Genomic DNA, 19,232 nt, shown 5'->3' with positions numbered 1-19,232 from the left:
CAGGTTTAACAACTAATGCTGCACTTCCTGTAGGAGCTGTTGGGCTACATGAAGAAAGGCTGTTGGAGCAGACTTCAGAGTGGGCTAATAGCTAATAGCCACAGCTAGCTTGCAGTCGCAACATGACGACACCGAGGGGACGTTAGTGACAGAGCTTCCTGCGTCTTAGTGGACGGGGGATGGGGCGGATGACTTTCACCTGATCTGGTCTGAATCCAGTCTGAGTCTGGTCTGAGTCTGATCAGGCTCCAACTCTGGCTCTTGGTCTGGTTTCTGGTCTGGCTCCAACTCTGGCTCTGCTCATTACGTAGGTTTGTTGTTATAGGTAAAAACCGTCTGGTTTGGACACAGTTTGTTTTATTTTGAGAGTCACTGGCTGTTTTTGGGTGGTTTCCATGGACAGTCGTCCATCGCGTTCGACCTGATTTGTTGTAAACTGAAGCGTCGATGGGGGGGGGCTCGTGTATCTGGTGTGGAGCTGAGCGGGTATGAGCTGACGTGTTGACTTAAACAGAAACCGATCACGTCTGGTGGTTTCCGCTTTGACTAAAGAGGCGCGGAGTCGGACCTTTGACTGAGAACTTTACAGAGTCCGGTATCAGGGACTCAAACCGTGGACACATCTTTAGTATCTTGAGTTTTTTTTCTGATTCCCCTCGTACTGATTCGTCTTCTTCAGGTCAACCAAACCTCCAATCATGGACCAGAGCAGATCAACCAGTCAGACCAGTACGTAGGAGAGTAACTGTTCAAACCTGCCGGAGCCTCCCTTGGTATCTGCACAGCTCCACGTGCTACATCCCACAAACTCCCCCGTGTTCCTGGACCAACCAGACCAGGCTCAGGCTAGTCCGACAGGTCATCCAAACTGGTTTATTCAAACTGGTTTATCTGCTTTCTGTGTTGGGGGGGGAGTTCAGAGCAGCTCTCAGAGCAATCACGTTCCTCTATTGGAACCGAGCAACCGAGCAACTGACCGACTAAGCGATTGACCAACCAAGCGACCGACCGAGCGACTGACCAAGCAATCGACCGAGCAATCGACCGACTGACCGACTGACTGACCGACCGAGCCATCAACCGAGCGACCGACTGACCGACTGAGCAACTGACCGACTGAGCGATTGACCAACCGAGCGACCGACCGAGCGACTGACCGAGCAATCGACCGACTGACCGATTGACCGACTGACCAACTGAGCGATCAACCGACCAACCGACTGACCGACTGAGCAACTGAACGACTGAGCGATTGACTGACTGAGCGAGCCATCAACCGAGCGACCGACTGACCGACTGAGCAACTGACCGACTGAGCGATTGACCAACCGAGCGACCGACCGAGCGACTGACCGAGCAATCGACCGAGCAATCGACCGACTGACCGACTGACTGACCGACCGAGCCATCAACCGAGCGACCGACTGACCGACTGAGCAACTGACCGACTGAGCGATTGACCAACCGAGCGACCGACCGAGCGACTGACCGAGCAATCGACCGACTGACCGATTGACCGACTGACCAACTGAGCGATCAACCGACCAACCGACTGACCGACTGAGCAACTGAACGACTGAGCGATTGACTGACTGAGCGACCGAGCGATTGACTGACTGAGCGACCGACTGAGCGACAGAGCCATCAGCCGAGCCATCGATCAACTGAGCGATCAACCGACCGACCGACGCACTGCAAAATATTCACCGCTAACACAAGACGACACAGGAACGGCTGTGAGGGGGCTGATACACCGCAAGAAACTGAAATCTTATTGTGTGTTTTTGTCTCATCTTTAGTACAAAGAGTCTTATTCTACTCGATATGAGCCACGTTCACCGGACCAGTCCAGAAACACGTCTGATTTAAAGTTATTCAAAGACTAAATGAGCTCTGAAAGGCTGTAACAAGTAAGAGTCAATCAGCCAATGGATCAAGAAAAATTTGCTAATTGAGTTCATCTTCATGCTAGTAACTTTTCTCTTCCCCATTAGCAGATTTTTTTGGCACGTTACAAACAAATTTAGAGCTCGTTTTGTCTTTAATCACCTGGAATCAGACATTTTCTGGACTCGTCAGGTGAATGTGGCTCAGATTCAGCCTAAAAAAGACTTTTTTTTAACTGAAAATAAAACAAAAACACTGATAAGTTTTCAGTTTTGCAGTTTGAGAAGTAGCGCGTGAGTTAGCCTAGCTTAGCATAACCACAGGAAACAAAGGGAAACTGTGAGCGTTGTTCTGTAGAGACCTTTAAAGTGCACACACACTGAAAAAACTTAAATCTGTGAATTAAAAAGTTTATAACGCTTTTTAAAGAAACTCTTAGCGCTTCCTTGCTAATGTTAGCCTAGCTCATCAACCCTGAAAACAACAAACTGTAAGTTTATTGTCGTTCTGTTGATGTTAAACTGACTCAATGAGCATCTTCAGTAGTTTTAAATGTGAAAACAAAACCAGGCTAGCAGTTTCCCTCTGCTTCCAGTCATCGTGCTAAGCTAGGCTAATTGCATCCAGCACACACATACATGAGGTTGATCTCTGCCTTCTGGTCAGTCCCATTAGAAATGAAAGGTGAAGTCATCTGGGTTTGATTTTACAGTGTTGGCGAGCCTGGGCTGCAGGACGATGATGAAACATTCAGACCGACAGGAAGTTCAAAAAAGACACATTCAACTTCAAAACACATGAGTGTAAAAATATAAAGTTCCTGTTCATATATAGATTTATATTCATTTATATAGAGCTCTATATAGAAATGAATATCCTTCGTTCATCTTCGTGAGGATCCAAACCCGTCACCAAAAATAAAAAAACAACAGGAACCTCCGTCCGTCCGTCCGTCGAGACGTCACCTTGTTAAAAAATCGTCAACAAGACAAACAACAACAAGAAACGACACAAATCACAGCGGCTCCGTTTCTATGAGTCCCTGTTGTCTCCTATGAAGTGGGCGGGGCCTGTGGCTCCTCACCCCACAGCTTTGTGTTTCCCGCCACAGCAGTGGCAGGCCACGCCGCAGCGGTAGCACGCCCTCAAGGGGGCATAGCAGCACATGCACGGCGCCAGCAGCGACAGACCCACCAGCGCCGTCCAGCGCAGGCAGAAGCGCTCGTCGCTGGTGTCGCAGGAGCACGGGTCCGAGTAGTCGCCCTCAGGGTCCGACATGCAGTGGTAGAGCAGGCTGTCGGCGCACCACATGAAGCTGACGCGCCGGATGCAGGTCTGGATGGGGTCAGGTGCTTCCTGGCAGCGGCCCCGCCCGTTGTCCTCATGATTGAACATGTCTTGACAGTAAACGCAGCGCGACCGCTCGCCGTCCTCCTTCCGCCTCTTCCCCTTGGGCTGCAGAGCTCGAGGCTGCACCGTCACCACCGCCCGGTGCCCACCGCCCAGCTCCAGACAGCCCGCTTTACGGTCGCAGACTCGCTGCACGTCGCAGCTGAGCGGGTACGGGTACGTGTAGTCGTGTTTGGGCGGCTCGCTCTTGGTGAAGTGTACATAGGCATCCAGGCTGTCGGGCTGGTTGAGTTTGTCCCGCGTGGAGTTGGCGTGGCGGTAGTCCTCGTAGCCGGTGAGCCAGGTCCTCTCCCGGGGGTTGATCCGAACGATCTCCTCCTCCTCCAGCTGGAAGCTGACGTGGCGAGGGAACATGTGCACGGCCTGCAGAGGAGACAGAGAGGCGTGAGACTTTGGGGGTCCGTCAGAGTCCTGAGTCCACTGACCCTCAGTAAACCTGGTTCAGTCTGACTCTGGACCGTCCTGATCCCCCCTGGGTCCATCTTTGACTCACCTGTTCCAGGAAGTAGTGATCAGAGGGCCGGTGGTGCTCGTAGAAGTGTCCCAGAATGCAGTGGTGCCGTCGTGTCTCGCAGAAGTGGGGTGGAGCCAGCGAGTGCGTGGTGGGCTCTCTCTTCTGGGAGGAGTTGGAGGAGCTGTCGGTGGCCGTCTGCAGGAGGAGACGAGACAGTTTGAGTGAAGCCAACAATCTGAGCAGTGATCAGCGTCTCAGCGTTCAAACGAGCTTTACTCCAACAGCCTCTTCAGACAAATTCAAAAACTTCAGCAAAGAAAAAGAGGAAGGGAACTAAAGAAACAACGTCTGACACATCAAGAAATCACAAACAGACATGAACATGAAGGGATGAGTGCACAAAAGTTCTCTGGAACTTACCCTATGGGACTTTTGTACCGTGCAATATTCCAACACTTCAGATACCCATCTTCAGAGCTGTTCTGGGGATCATTCCGGAATACTTCTCCTCATCTTCAGAGCTGTTCTGGGGATCATTCCAGAATACTTCTCCTCATCTTCAGAGCTGTTCTGGGGATCATTCCGGAATACTTCTCCTCATCTTCAGAGCTGTTCTGGGGATCATTCCGGAATACTTCTCCTCATCTTCAGAGCTGTTCTGGGGATCATTCCAGAATACTTCTCCTCATCTTCAGAGCTGTTCTGGGGATCATTCCAGAATACTTCTCCTCATCTTCAGAGCTGTTCTGGGGATCATTCCAGAATACTTCTCCTCATCTTCAGAGCTGTTCTGGGGATCATTCCAGAATACTTCTCCTCATCTTCAGACCTGTTCTGGGGATCAATCCGGAATACTTCTCCTCATCTTCAGAGCTGTTCTGGGGATCATTCCGGAATACTTCTCCTCATCTTCAGAGCTGTTCTGGGGATCATTCCGGAATACTTCTCCTCATCTCCAGAGCTGTTCTTGGGATCATTCCGGAATACTTCTCCTTAACTTCAGAGCTGTTCTGGGGAACATTCTGGAATATTTCTCCTCATCTTCAGAGCTTCTCTGGGGAACATTCCGGAATACTTTTCCTCATCTTCAGAGCAGTTTTGGGGAACATTCCGGAATACTTCTCCTCATCTTCAGAGCTGTTCTGGGGAACATTCCGGAATATCCCCCCCCCCCCCCCCCCCCCCCCCCCCAAAGGATCCAGACCTCAGACAGGAATGATATGTGGCCGGGTGGTTCAGCCCTGATCTCTTCAGTCCACTCAGGTCTTTCCTCTGAAAGAGTCCAGCTATGGAAACATGGAAACAGGCGGCTCCCTGACCGGTCACTGACAGGCCGGACTCTTTTCGCGGCTTGGGACATCCTGAGGAAGTGATCCGGCCTTTGTTTCTTTGATGCAGATGAAAAGACGGAAAACCTGGAGAGCAGGGTCTGGAAGACTTCTCTGATCCGCTTTTCTGGTTTGAATCCTCTTAGGAAAGTCAGACTGGATACTTTCCCTTAATGTCAGTCTTTATGCCAAGCTAAGCTAACCTCCTCCTCATAAAGAATCCATACTGCTCTCTACTTATGGCCAGCAGGGGGGGCTGGTGCCCGCCTGGAGGGCGATGCCAAAGACAAGCGAACACTGATCCTGGATGATGTCACTTTGTGTGTGTGTGTGTGCGTGTGTGTGTGTGTGTGTGTGTGTGTGTGTGTGTGTGTGTGTGTGTGTGTGTGTGTTTGGCTCCATTGTCGGTTACAAATCCTAAACAGGGCGTCAAAAACCATCACAGGATACCAAAACCCCGGCCCTGTCCATACTTCCTGTCCAACACCCCCAAAGGCCCAACACACACACACACACCTCCTGTCTTGACCTATGGCTGGAGCCCTCTCAGTGAGCAGAGTGTGATGTGGACTTTAAAGAGAACAGATCAGAGTCAGGATGAAAGTCTGATCCTCTGAAACCTCTGAGTCTCTCCTTTAAACTCCAAAGATTTCTCTGCTGTGAAAAGGACACAACACAGGAACCACAGAGTCCCACAGGGTCCCACTGATCATTACTCAAAGGAAAAGTTTCTCACCGTGAAGACGTCGTCATCGCCGAGCTCGGCCTCATTCTGCAGCGTGGACGAGGACGTGGTCGACCCTGGAGAGCACAGAACATCAGTTTGACTCAGTCTGAGCAGGAAGAACGAGGACTACAGCTCAGACCAAAGGACACGCTAACACCATGACCGGAGAACATGGAGTCACATGATACAACATGCTGAACATGTTAAACTATGACATAGGCTCAAAGAAACACGCAGAGCAACAAGAGAAACGGTTTAAAGAGGGGGGGATAAAAAACTACACAGGACAAAGACACAACAAACCGTCCTCAGAGTAAACAACAAACAAACAAAACTAACATTCAGTTAAATTCTATAAAGTACTAATCTATAAGGTGTATTTCTATTAAGTTACATTCTATAAAGTAACACATATGACGTAACATTCTATAGAGAAACAGTCCATAAAGTAAAATTCTAAACATTCTATAAAGAAACATTCTACGACATAATTCCATAAAATTCTATAAAAAAATTCCATAAAGCAACAATTTATGAACAATATTCTGTAAAGAATCATTCCATAGAGTTTCATTCTATAAACCAGACGTTGTATTGGGAAACATTATATAGATAAAAACTCATCAAGTAACAACCTATAAAGGGAAACTCTATATAGCAACATTCTATAGGCTCAGACTGACATTCTACACAGAAACAATCTATCTATTCAGGAGTTCAGTTCTCTGAAGTTCCTTTTCCTGTGGGTTCCTGTCAGAAGGATCCTGTGTTCTGATTGGTTAACTCTCCTGTCTTCTGTTTCCTCCCTGAGGGCGTGGGTACTCCTCATTTCAAATGTTCCTGTTAGTCTGAACAGGCTTAGACGTTTTTAAAAAACACGACATTTCCTCATAAACTCAGCAACATTTCCCCCATGATTCCAAAAGTTGGGTTTGTAAATGTGGGACCTGTGATTTCATATTTCTTGCTAAATGATTAAACAAACAAACAAACAAACAGACACAGGCAGCTGGCTGCAGTACCTCCCTGGGTGTATTAGTACCTTCTGTCAGGTCCTCCAGAGCCTTCCTCACCCCACGATCGAAAGCTCTGGCATCAGCCGGACTCTGGAAGGTCAGACCGCACTTCCTGTTATCCACCTTCCAGTGGTGGAAAGTGGGCGTGGCCTTGGTGTAGACTAGATCCTTTTTCAGGAAACACTCCAGAATGACCTGAGAGAGAACCAGAGGAAACCAGACGGTGGGTTTCAGGTGACTTCTGGAGGAAAACCCTCCTGAACCCCGGTCTGGGTCTGAGCTGGACCCACCTGTCTGTCTTTGAGGCGCTCCCCGTGGATCAGGAAGGTGTTTCGCCCCAGCAGCTCGGCCGACAGCAGCCGGCACACGCCCACTCTGCTCAGGCAGCCGTCTTGAGCCAACCAGCCGCCGCTCGAGTCGTCTCTGGTCATCACCACCGCTTTGACGCGCACAATGTAGCTGTCACTGCAACGGGAGGAGGACACAGGAAACACAGGAAACACGGCTTTAGGAGACACCATGGAGGGCTGACATCACCGTGTGACGCTACGGTTAGCTGATGCTAACTCCACTTTACAGGGTCACTCTGTAAACCAGAGCGCCGAATCAGAGAAGACGTCTTCACACGTGGACGCTACAAAACTCAGTCTCATTTAAACACAGACGTATGCCTGTTTACTGTCGCCATCTTACCTTTTCTGCATTGTTTCCAATTTCTCTGCTACTTCCTGTTTTTTTTAAAACACACACACACACACACACACACACACACATCGCATCCTGAGAGGCAAACTGCATCCCTCCACCGAGTGATTCAGCCTGCCTGTCAAACAGATGGTGTGTGTGTGTGTGTGTGTGTGTGTGTGTGTGTGTGTGTGTGTGTGTGTGTGTGTGTGTGTGTGTGTGTGTGTGTGTGGAATGAGTCATCACTGTGTTTGCCAGCAGCGTGCAGCGACACACACAATCACACATTTGTGGCCTGTTTGAAAAGTACGACTTGCTGAGGCTCCATCCTTCAGCAGACACTGTCCCTTTAAATTAAAGAGGGGGTACTGTGCTTTTTTTAGTCTTCATTTTGTCCCTCTGGGGCCCCTGTGGTATCTTTAAATGATTGAGGGCTCAGAAAAATGATTGCTCAGGATGATTTTGTTTTGATTTCAAGACAATCTTGTCAGGATCTCAGGAAAACCTCAGGAAGGATCTGGTGAAGGTCTCAGGAGATTTCATGTTGATCTTGTGAAAACTGTATGAAGATGTTATGACAATCTCCTGACTAACCCTTAAAAAATAATGAGATCTTTTTGAAATCTCATCTCATTAAAATTTCTTGAAGATCTTGTTAGGAACATGTGATGATCTATGTCAAGACATTGTGAAGATGTGACGATCCCATGATGATATCAAGAAGACGTGATAATCTTATCAAGATCTCGTCAAAATCTCGTGTTGATCTTGTGTCCATCTGGAGAAGATCTGGTTCCGTCTTCAGATCAGAGAGTTTGATGAGTTCACAGACAGACTCAGGGATTTCTCCAACAGATGAACCTGTAGAGGTTCGAAAGTCTGCACATGCTCAGTCTGAACATCCAGCTTAGTACTTCCTCTGTGAGTCAGATATCAATCAATCAATCAATCAATCAATCTTTGTTTATATAGCGCCAAATCATAACAAACATTATCTCAAGACACCTTACAAAAACATTTACAGGTCTAGACCTAAATCTTATTAGCAGAAATCCAACATCAAGACAAGATAAGGAGTCTTGTCTTATCTTAATCCACCATGAGTACAGGACTTTGCAGCATTTAGCAAGTTACAATGGAGAGGAAAAACTTCCCTTTAACAGGCAGAAACTTCGGACAGAACCAGATTCATGTTAGACAGACATCTGTCTCGACTGTGTTGGGGTTAGAGATTACATTAAGTATCAATTAGTAACATGTCATATTGTATCTTTTCTTATGTTTTTGTTGTGTTTTGTATTGTTCTATATCGTATCATACTGTACTGTACCCTGGTGAACTGTAACGTATTGTACCGTATCATATTGTACTGTATTGCATTGTACCGTATCTTATGGTACCGTATCGTATTGTACCGTATCGTATTGTACCATATCGTGTTGAACTGTATTGCATTGTACCGTATCTTATGGTACCATATCGTATTGTACCGTATCGTATTGTACCATATCGTGTTGAACTGTATTGCATTGTACCGTATCTTATTGTACCATATCATATTGTACTGTATTGCATTGTACCGTATCTTATTGTACCATATCGTATTGTACCGTATCTTATTGTACCGTATCTTATTGTACCGTATCTTATTGTACCGCATCGTATTGTACCGTATCGTATTGTACCGTATCGTATTGTACCGCATCTTTTTGTACCGTATCTTTTTGTACTGTATCTTATTGTACCGTATCGTATTGTACCGTATCGTATTGTACCGTATCGTATTGTATCGTATCGTATCGTACTGTATCATATTGCACCATATTGCATTATACCGTATCGTATTGTACCGTATCATAGTGTACCGTATTATATTGTACCGTATTGCATTGTACCGTATCGTATTGGATCGTCTTGCATTGTACTGTATAGTATTGTACCGTATTGTATTGTACGGTATTGCATTGTACTCTATCATTTTGTATCCTATCCTATATTTTTTAATTGTTTCATATCGTACAGTATGGTATTGATGGTACGGTATGGTACAGTATGGTACGGTACAGTATTACATGGTGAGTAACCCAGAAGTTTCTGACCCTATTGGAAACAGTCTCAGGTTCACTGGCGCTTCTTCAACAGGAAACACAAACAGGAACCAGGACTGATCTGAAATGGTAAATATTTATGACGTCTGGTGATTTATCTCATAAGACCTGCCACACTTTTCAGAATCTGATGTCTCAGTGTGTCTCTGTGTGTGTCTGTGTGTCTCTGTGTGTCCCGAAGGATGCAAAGCTGCTCCAGAGGTCAAACGTTTCTCAGAGGAGGGACGGCTGCAGCTGAACGACGAGCTCCAAGAGTTTGTTTGGTTCCTGCTGTGGAAACGCTCAACACACGGTCCCACCCCCTGACCTCAGGCAGCCCCATCCTCAGAGAGACCCAATGAAACTGCTGCTGGGAGCACACACACACACACACACACACACACACACACACACACACACACAGCAGATAGCTGCATGTAATTCTCCCACAGGAACACACACGTTTTCAATCTCACACACTCTGATGACATCACCATCAGCAGAGGATGTGGTTGCTGGGTCTGAATCAGCAGCACAGATGGTGTTTGTCTCTCTCCCTCTCTCTCTCTCTCTCGCCACAGCAGCGGCAGCGGCAGAGTTGACCTGCCGACCTCCAGCGGGGGACGCTGTTTTCACGTTTGGGAGTTTTTTCTTTTCCTGGCTCGATGTGTGAGAAACGCGAGAAGCGGCGAGTCGACCTGAATGGAAATCCATCGGCCATTAGTGGAGTCACACCGGGGGTCAGACGCCGCCGTCAGCCGCCACGACAGAGACATGTCAGACCTCAGCGTGTGATTGGTCGGTCAGGATGGTTAGAGCTTGGATTCACCCGTTCACCCGCACGGAGGGAAGCGCTCACAAAACAATCAATGCCTTCCTGTGTGGGGGGGGGCCCAAGTACCCTGGGAGGCCACAGCACGGCGACCTTACCCCAATGTCACCCTCCCCTCCCTCTGGCGTTATCGACTCTGTCGCTGGTTTTGGGGGCATCGGTTTACCGGGTCGATAGAAAACTCCCCCACAGGAAACGTTCCCAGAGAGGAGCTGATCAGTCCGCCACGCCGCGCCGCGGGACGGCGGACTCCCAGAGTCCTCCACAGAGCACGGCGAGCAGGGCTCAGCAGAGGTCTGGACTCTGTGGATGTGGTTTATCAGAGTTCAGTCTGAGCTTCTGTTTGTGAGTCTGCCCAGTCCCCGATCCAGACTCTGCAGGGCCTCACAGAGACCAGGTCCGGTATCTACAGGGGGCTCTGCACTTAGAGTTTACAGTAATCAGGCTTACACTTCCACTGCTTTGACCTTTGACCCCAGTCAGGGGTTAAACCTGGGTCTGTTTGAAGCTCAACCATTCACTTCCTCCATGGGACAGAGGACACCGGACGACCTGACTGACTCTCTGACCAACTCTCTAACCAACACTCTAACCAACTCTCCAACCAACTCTCTGACCGACTCTCTGACCGACTCTCTGACCGACTCTCTGACCGACTCTCTAACCAACACTCTAACTAACTCTCTAACTGACTCTCTGACCGACTCTCTAACCAACACTCTAACTAACTCTCTAACTGACTCTCTGAATGTCTCTCTGACTGACTCTTTGACTGACTCTCTGACCGACTCTCTAACCAACACTCTAACTAACTCTCTGACTGACTCTTTGACTGACTCTCTGACTGACTCTCTGAATGTCTCTCTGAGTGACTCTCTAACTGACTCTCTGACCAACTTTCTGACTGTCTCTCTGACCAACTCTCTGACCGATTCTCTGACCGACTCTCTAACCGACTCTCAGACTGACACTCTGGATTGTCTCTCTGACCTACTCTCTCACAAACTCTCTGACAGACTCTCTGACGACTCTCTCACTGACACTCTGACTGACTCTCCAACCAACTTTCTGCCCGGCTCTCGGACTAACTCTCTGACCGACTCTTGCCCGACTCTCTGATGACTCTCTGATGACTCTCTGATGACTCTCTTACCAACTCTCTGACCTACTCTCTGACAGACTCACTTACCGACTCTCTTACCGACTGTCTTACCGACTCTCTGACTGTCTCTCTGACGACTCTCTGACGACTCTCTCACTGACACTCTGACTGACTCTCTGACCAACTTTCTGCCCGGCTCTCTGACTAACTCTCTGACCGACTCTTGACCGACTCTCTGATGACTCACTGATGACTCTCTTACCAACTCTCTGACCTACTCTCTGACTGACATTCTGAGCGACTCTTTTACCGACTCTCTGACTGACTCTCTTACCGACTCTCTGAAAGTCTCTCTGACTGACACTCTGACAAACTCTCTGACAGACTCTCTTACCGACTCTCTGACCGGCTCTCTGACCGACTCTCTGACCGATTCTCTGACCGACTCTCAGACCAACACTCTGGATTGTCTCTCTGACCTGCTCTCTCACAAACTATCTGACTGACTCTCTGACGACTCTCTCACTGACACTCTAACTGACTCTCTGACCAACTTTCTGACTGTCTCTCTGACCAACTCTCTGACCAATTCTCTGACCGACTCTCTAACCGACTCTCAGACTGACACTCTGGATTGTCTCTCTGACCTACTCTCTCACAAACTCTCTGACAGACTCTCTGACGACTCTCTCACTGACACTCTGACTGACTCTCCAACCAACTTTCTGCCCGGCTCTCTGACTAACTCTCTGACCGACTCTTGCCCGACTCTCTGATGACTCTCTGATGACTCTCTGATGACTCTCTTACCAACTCTCTGACCTACTCTCTGACAGACTCACTTACCGACTCTCTCACAAACTCTCTGACAGACTCTCTGACGACTCTCTCACTGACACTCTGACTGACTCTCCAACCAACTTTCTGCCCGGCTCTCTGACTAACTCTCTGACCAACTCTCTTACCAACTCTATGACCTAGTCTCTGACAAACTCTCTGACGACTATCTGACAGACTTTCTGACAGACTCTCTGACAGACTCTCTGACTGACTCTCTGACTGACTCTCTGACCGACTCTCTGACTGACTCTCTGATGACTCTCCGACCGACTCTCTTACCGACTTTCTGACCGACTCTCTGACCGACTCTCTGACCGACTCTCTGACTGACTCTCTGACTGACATTCTGAGCGACTGACTGATGCTCTGACTGATGCTCTAGTGTCCTTCTTGACGCTCTAAACCCCCCTCAGAGAGACGGGCAGTGCTCTGTTCGACAGGTGCTTTTCAGATTATCGTAACTCTTCAAATCCTGAGGCCAGACAGAGGTGACCTAAAGAAAAGAAGATGAGCTGTACGGGGACATCCAGAGGATTTCGGTTCTAATCAGGAATCAGCGTCGATCCACAGGTGATGACTGGTGCTCGCTGCGCTCATTACCGTAACTCTTTGAGTATTCAGGCATGAGAAAAAGTCAAACAGTTCCTGAAAGAAGAGAAGAAGCTTCACACATCAGCAGGTCAGGCTGGGAGTAGCTCTGGTTCTTCTCTGTGACCTTGAGGGCTGGGACTCAGGGTCCTGAAGACCTCTGCGCCCCCCTTCCTGCTGAACCTCTCCCTGTGATCCGGATCTACGCACTCCTCTGACTCATGTGTTCACCTGCAGGGTGTGAACAACACCGGCCTCTGTCAGGTTACCTGCTGCCTCTGCTCTCCTCCACCCGGGACGGAGGGCCCTGTGATCCCTTCAAGTGCAGCGCGTACAGAGTGCAGCTGGGGGACTGTTTCACTCTATTAATGACAAGCCAGGAAAAGAAGTAAAATTCTGACTTTAAAGAGGAGTATTCTGTTATTGAGTCTTTATTTTGACCCTCTGGTGCACCCGTAGCATCTGTCCTCAATTCACAGCTTATTAAAATCTGTATTTTTCTCCCACTGGTGTTTCAGTAAAGCCTTATTCACATTCCCTTTTAGCTGCTGTCTCTTTAAGGCTCCCTGCTCCACAAACCCCCTTCCCTCTGATTGGCCAGCCCTCTGGAAGCCTGTCAGGGGTGGAGCTATTGGCAGCCCTTGGTGTTTGAGGCCCAGCCCTCGTTCCAGGAAGTTGTCGTGCTACTTTTGATCCATGTTTAAAATGTGGGAAAGCAGAGACCCCCCTCTTTAAGTTTCTTTGAGTGTTTCCTGTTTTATTGTGAAGTTCTGGCTCCCTGTGTGTCTGCTGTCGACTGACTTCCTGTCCTCTCTGTTCGCAGCTTATTGGTCTCACCTGTGTCTGGTTACCTGGTGTGCGTGTGTGTGTGTTTCTCTGTGGATTCTCGTTGGATTACTCAGCTGGTCTCTTCCTGATGAAGGTAAGTTTGTGTTTACGTGTTCGTCTTCCTCAGAGGAACCCTGGCTTTAAGGTGAAGCTGCATCCTCCAACACCTCTCCCTGTCCTCATGGTCTCATCCTCAGACTGCAGCTTTCACTCATTCATCCTGTTAAAGGAAGGAATCACACTGAGCGCTCCTTCAGGTGTCAGCGCTCATCAGGAGTCAGCGCTCATCAGGACGCGGGTACAGAGGGGTCAGGTCAGTTATCTGAGCGTCAGCAGCTGATGAAGTGATTCTGTCTGAAAGTTACGACAAAAAAACTCAAAATGAGACAAATTCACCCCCAACACTTCAGCTACTGTCGCTTTAAGACACATCAAGGGACTTAAAAACTCAGCGTTAGCAGTTAGCCTGTGTGTTAGCCCTTAGCTCCTGCTCTATCTCTCTCCTGCTCAGTTTTCTTTCGTTTTTCTGTTCATTTTTCCTCTCTACTAAACTTCATCAGCCGGCGTGCTGTTGTCATGGAGACTACACGAGCCAGTTTACTAACAGCAGATCGAGCAGGACAGGAAGTCGTGCAGTAAAACAACATCCAGTTCCTTTCAGAATAAAACAAAGCCTGTCCAAAGCAGATGGCTACAACAACAAACGGACATAACGAGCAGAGCCAGACCAGGAGCCAACAGGTCTGAGGTTTGACAGCCCAGCATGGACCAGGGATGTTTGAGACCAGTTTTCTCAGACTGATACCAGTACGAGCACTTCTGATACTGAAAATTTAAATTCACAGTGACAGATCATTTTGATCAAAGACATTCACGCTGACATTAAAGTGATACTACAGGATGGAACAAGTTGGGTCCTATCACAAGGTTTAGGGCAGAAATTACCCCTACAGCAGTGTTTTTGTGCAGCAGAAGCCCAGAGCGCTCGCACCAAACACCCCCTCCCTGCTCCTCTGCCGGTTTCCTCTGCACTCAGACGGGGACATATTTTACTTGACCAAAAACACAAATAAACGGACTCCCACTGAAAAAATCTGATATCGGTCTGCATTCATGCTTTATTTAGAGAATTTTCAGCGCATTACTTTCACACAAAAACACCGCTAAATAAGGCTCTAGTTCTCATCGTGTCTCTTCGTCCTGGCAGACTACCTGTGTTTGTTTATATGTGGAACGCCCCGCGCACAGACTGATACACTAAAGCTGCGTTTCCACCAAGTAGTCCGGGTTGGTCCAGTACGGTTTGGGACGGTTTGGTACAGTTAAGTCTGATCCCGTTTGCGTTTCCACAGCAAACTGTGCCCTCTTGTGGTGGGCGGCGTGTAAGCCGGATGCCAGAAGCCGCAGCTGATAAACAATAGCGCGACGCCGTAGCAGCTTACCCCGCTAATAAATCCAACAAAGAAGAAAACGCGACACAGTAAACAAAGAGCACGAATGGAAGACATGCAGCATTTCTTCCTCTCTATGATTTTCATGTAACTCTCTGTTACAAAGTGCAATCAAGCTTCGTTTCAGAGAAGTCTGTGAGCCGCAAGGAGAAATGCAGCCACTGTCGTGGTAAGTGACGATTCTTTTTGACTAATCAACCGTCTGCAGTGTGTTGCTCCACCTTCCGAGAGCGGATCGGTTCAGTCTGGCACCCATACGAAAGGGTCCCAAAAAAGTGGGACGGCTCGTCTCGGTTTTTAGGGATCCATCCCGGGATGAGTCTGTGGAAACGCCGCTAAAAGCGCACCGTACCGAGACGAACCGACCCGGACTGCTCGTAGCCAGCTGTGGCTCTGCAGCGGAGGTAGCGCCGTTTCATGACACGATGAGAACTAGAGCCTTATTTAGCGGTGTTTTTTCAAGTGAAAGTAACGTGCTGAAAATGAAGCGTGAATGCAGACCAGTATCGGATTTTTTTGGTGGGAGTCCGTTTGTTTGTGTTTTTGGTCAAGTAAAATATGGCCCCGTCTAAGTGCAGAGGAAACCTGCAGAGGAGCAGGGAGGGGGTGTTTGGTGCGAGCGCTCTGGGCTTCTGCTGCACAAAATCACTGCTGTAGGGGTAATTTCTGCCCTAAACCTTGTGATAGGACCCAACTTGTTCCATCTCGGAGGATCACTTTAAGGCCAAAACAAAACACAAACAGCTCTCTCTGAGTTTACCGCTACATAAAGAAATAAATAAATAACAGAAGTGCAAAATCAAACCGTCAGCTGTCAGGGTGTCAGTATTTTTTAACTAAGCTGAAGAGCAAATAAAACAGTTTAACTGTTAACTCTCCCTCGGTCGTTCATATTGACCTGACGCACATTTGTTGTGGCGTCAATCTGAAGCAGCCTGAGGATCAACCTTCACGGGTACTGACACCTCGATAAAAAGCTGGTCAACCCCATACCTGATCCCTGGAATTACTAATCAAACTGGTTGATACCATCACCATCGTTCAGCTGAGAGTCTCCAGTTAGCATGGTCACACTTTGCTCCTGAACACCTGTAGCTCTGTGACGCTCAGAGCTGGTCGCTTTGATTCAGAGTTTACAGAAGGAGACCTGGTCTGAACGTCTCACAGACCACCCACCAACATTTCCACCCAGTCTCATCAACACAAACAAACGTCTGGTCATGTTAGGTCATCACAGAGCCGTGTTCAGCTCGTCACGCCTCATCATGAAAAAAAGGCGTCACCAAAATCGTTTCATCATCGTCTATGAAAACAGCGCTGCCTGATACCTGTCAGATTAAACACTCAGCTGGTGTGATCTTGATGCATCTCCTACCAAAGGTAACAACCAATCAAAAGCAGACAGACCTAAAGCCCTGTGATTGGTCCATTAAGCCAAGTCGAGTTTCCTGTCTGTACGTTTCTGCACATGGCTGTTTGTTCCTCTCTGTTCTTCCTCCTGTTTCTGTTCGAGAAGCTTCAACATGTGTCAGCTTCAGAATGACGAAACGCGCTCAGGAACAGGCAGCCAGCTGATCACACTGCCCCCGTGTGTTTGGGAGGAGTACTGCAGAGCGACACACCGACAGAAGCAAGAAGAGCTCCAGTCAGCGTGTAGTAACCACTCTGCCCACTAGGTGGAGCATTGCTCAGTGACCCCAACACCTCGATGCACGGTACGCTAACGATGGCGTGAGTCAGACCTCGCAGCTTCGGTGAACAGGCCTCACCCTCAGGGATCAGAGCGATCCGGTCCCGCCCCATCGAGAGGCTGATTCAGAGACTCTGGGCCCACAGACGAAGAACTAGCCCCCTTTGGTTGAACTGGTCTGAGCCTGCAGACGTGTGCTGCCTGATGATGAGTCACATCACACCCCGGCCTGCATCTGAAGAGTCCAGATCACAGGGACCAGGACCTGCTGCTCTGCAGGATCCGGGTCCTGTGGGTTTTATTATGGGGGATGAGCGTGTGAAGATGCTGAGGTGAGCCTGGACGCGTCATGGTAGTCCTGCAGACCCCTCAGTCTGCCCCCCCACCCCCCTCCTCCTCTGTTATGACTGAATCACATCTGCAGGAGGCTGCACACGTTTCTCCTTCCTGTGAAATCTGCCCGACCTCAGCCAACCTCTCCTCCAGGAGGAAGAGGAGGAAGAGGAGGAAGAGGAGGAAGAGGAGGGCCCTGCACCCTCTCCTCACATATCAACATAGCAGCCCCAGTGTGTGTGTGTGTGTGTGTTCGTGTGTGTGTGTGTGTTTGCGCGCATGTGATCAATGCGGAGCGCTGAGCAGCCGCGCGCCAAACGCCCAGCCAATCAGCGGAGCAGCTCCAGGGGCTGTTGTGATCAGGTGTGATTAAAGGTGAGCTACTCACTCGTCTGGGCGCGTGTCCTCGCTCATCTTTCTCCCGTTCACCTCCGGTTATAACGAGCTCCCGCCGCGGCAGCACGGCGCGGTGTCTTCATGTTTCCGCGCCCTTCAGAGGCAGCGGCAGAAGCGGCAGGAGCGGCAGATCCGGTTCTCTCCCGCTCCGCAGCTCGGTTCTCCGAGCGGTGCGTTATATGTCTTCACCTCCTCCTCCTCTTCCTCACCGTCTCCCTCTCCTTACTCCTCAAGAAGCATCAGAAGAAGCATCAGATCTCCTCCTCCACCTCCTCCTCCCACGCCTTTTCCACCTCCTCCGCCTCCTCTTCTTCTTCCTCTTCCTCCGCCTCCTTCTCCTCCGCCCGGGCCGGACCGGGCTGGAACGCGGTGACCGAGAAGGGAGCGCTGGTGTCGGTGAGGATGGCCCCGGACGAGCCCCATCTCCTCCTTACTCCATGTTGGATTCAGTGAGCGCAGAGAGCGGAGCGGAGTGAGGAAGAGGAGGAGGAGGAGGGTGACGTCAGACCCGAAGGACTGCAGAGTCACGTGCTGATACCGTATCATAACAATAGTTCAAAAACCCGAAGAACCCGTTCACTGTGAAAAAATGTGAGGTTAGAGCAGAAGGTGGTGGTTTGGGAAATAATCAAGACTGATTTTAAAAAAGTCAGAAAGACGTTTTATAAGTTTCCACTCAACATTTCCTTTTTTTTTGGTCTTTTTTTTAAATTATTTTAGTTTTTTTACAAATTAAAAAAAAAAATACGAAAAAAGAAAAAAAAAAGGGAAAAATGTTTCAACAGATAAAAATAAATTAAATGCCGGATATAATAATAATAATAATAATAATAATAATAATAATAATAATAATAATAATAATAATAATAATAATAATAACAATTATAATAATAACGATTATAATAATAATAATAATAATAATAATAATAATAATAATAATAATAACGATTATAATAATAATAATAATAATAATAATAATAATAATAACGATTATAATAATAATAATAATAATAATAATAATAATAATAACTATAATAACTATAATAATAATAATAATAATAATAATAATAATAATAATAATAATAATAACGATAATAATAATAATAATAAAGAAGCCGAAGACAAAAGCAAAACAAAACAAAACAAAACAAAACAAACAAACAAAAAAAAACAGTCTCTGTTGTGGAAGTCACTGCATGAGCTCAGAAGTCAGCCTCAGACTGCACCATGCAAAAGGAAAACCAGACACATACATTATCTAGAAACACTGGAGACTCCACTGGACCCCAGGAAAGGGGGCACCCTCCTTTGAGCACTTCAGGAACCTGATTGGTCAAGACGGCTGTCAATCATTGTGTTAAGTCCAACCTCTTCTCTCAGTTTTTCCTTCAGGTTCAGGGACGAATCCTGGACTTATGTCTCTGGTCAGAGAGTTTTAAGAGAAGTGTAAATCTCTGAAACTGAAAGCAGAATTTGGACGTAGCTTCATTCAGAGCCTCAGGTGAGAAACCCGACCTGAACCTGGTCCCAGGACTAAACCGAGCCTAAATGTGATCAGTTTAATCTTTAAAGCAGCTGC

At 48.0% G+C, this 19,232-nt stretch overlaps 2 protein-coding genes across 3 annotated transcripts in view; one reads left to right on the top strand and one right to left on the bottom strand.

The window, feature by feature from the left end:
* Positions 1 to 1,392: 1,392 nt before the first annotated feature.
* spred2a (sprouty related EVH1 domain containing 2a) lies at positions 1,393 to 18,097 on the bottom strand. Its single transcript, XM_074696311.1, has 6 exons — positions 17,646 to 18,097; positions 7,113 to 7,287; positions 6,849 to 7,017; positions 5,816 to 5,880; positions 3,791 to 3,946; positions 1,393 to 3,660 (listed from the first exon to the last, which is right to left on the bottom strand). Exons 1-6 carry the CDS (start codon positions 17,669 to 17,671, stop codon positions 2,968 to 2,970), a joined length of 1,284 nt encoding a protein of 427 aa, XP_074552412.1. The 5' UTR covers positions 17,672 to 18,097; the 3' UTR covers positions 1,393 to 2,967.
* meis1a (Meis homeobox 1 a) overlaps positions 17,556 to 19,232 on the top strand; it is a 34,354-nt gene continuing 32,677 nt past the window's right edge. Inside the window, exon 1 of one of the 2 annotated variants that reach the window (XM_074696331.1) lies at positions 17,556 to 17,632. The gene's annotated coding sequence lies outside the window, so the exon portion shown is untranslated. The remainder of the gene's footprint in view (positions 17,633 to 19,232) is intronic. The other variant, XM_074696338.1, reaches the window with a different exon arrangement.

Source organism: Halichoeres trimaculatus, unplaced genomic scaffold (genome assembly GCF_033239565.1).
Source record: "Halichoeres trimaculatus isolate MK-OKI-2021-1 unplaced genomic scaffold, fHalTri1.1 fHalTri1_scaffold_2, whole genome shotgun sequence".
NCBI classification, from domain to species: Eukaryota; Metazoa; Chordata; class Actinopteri; order Labriformes; family Labridae; genus Halichoeres; species Halichoeres trimaculatus.
This window is presented reverse-complemented; position numbering and strand designations above follow the sequence as displayed.

Excerpts from the sequence above, each read along its gene's own strand:
- spred2a (XM_074696311.1), bottom strand. The coding sequence starts at position 17,671 with ATGAGCGAGGACACGCGCCCAGACGA. Across the intron at positions 5,881-6,848 it reads TCTGGAGGACCTGACAGAAG|GGTCGACCACGTCCTCGTCC; the intron begins GTACTAATACAC and ends TGTGCTCTCCAG. Across the intron at positions 3,947-5,815 it reads GCGATGACGACGTCTTCACG|ACGGCCACCGACAGCTCCTC; the intron begins GTGAGAAACTTT and ends CTCCTCCTGCAG.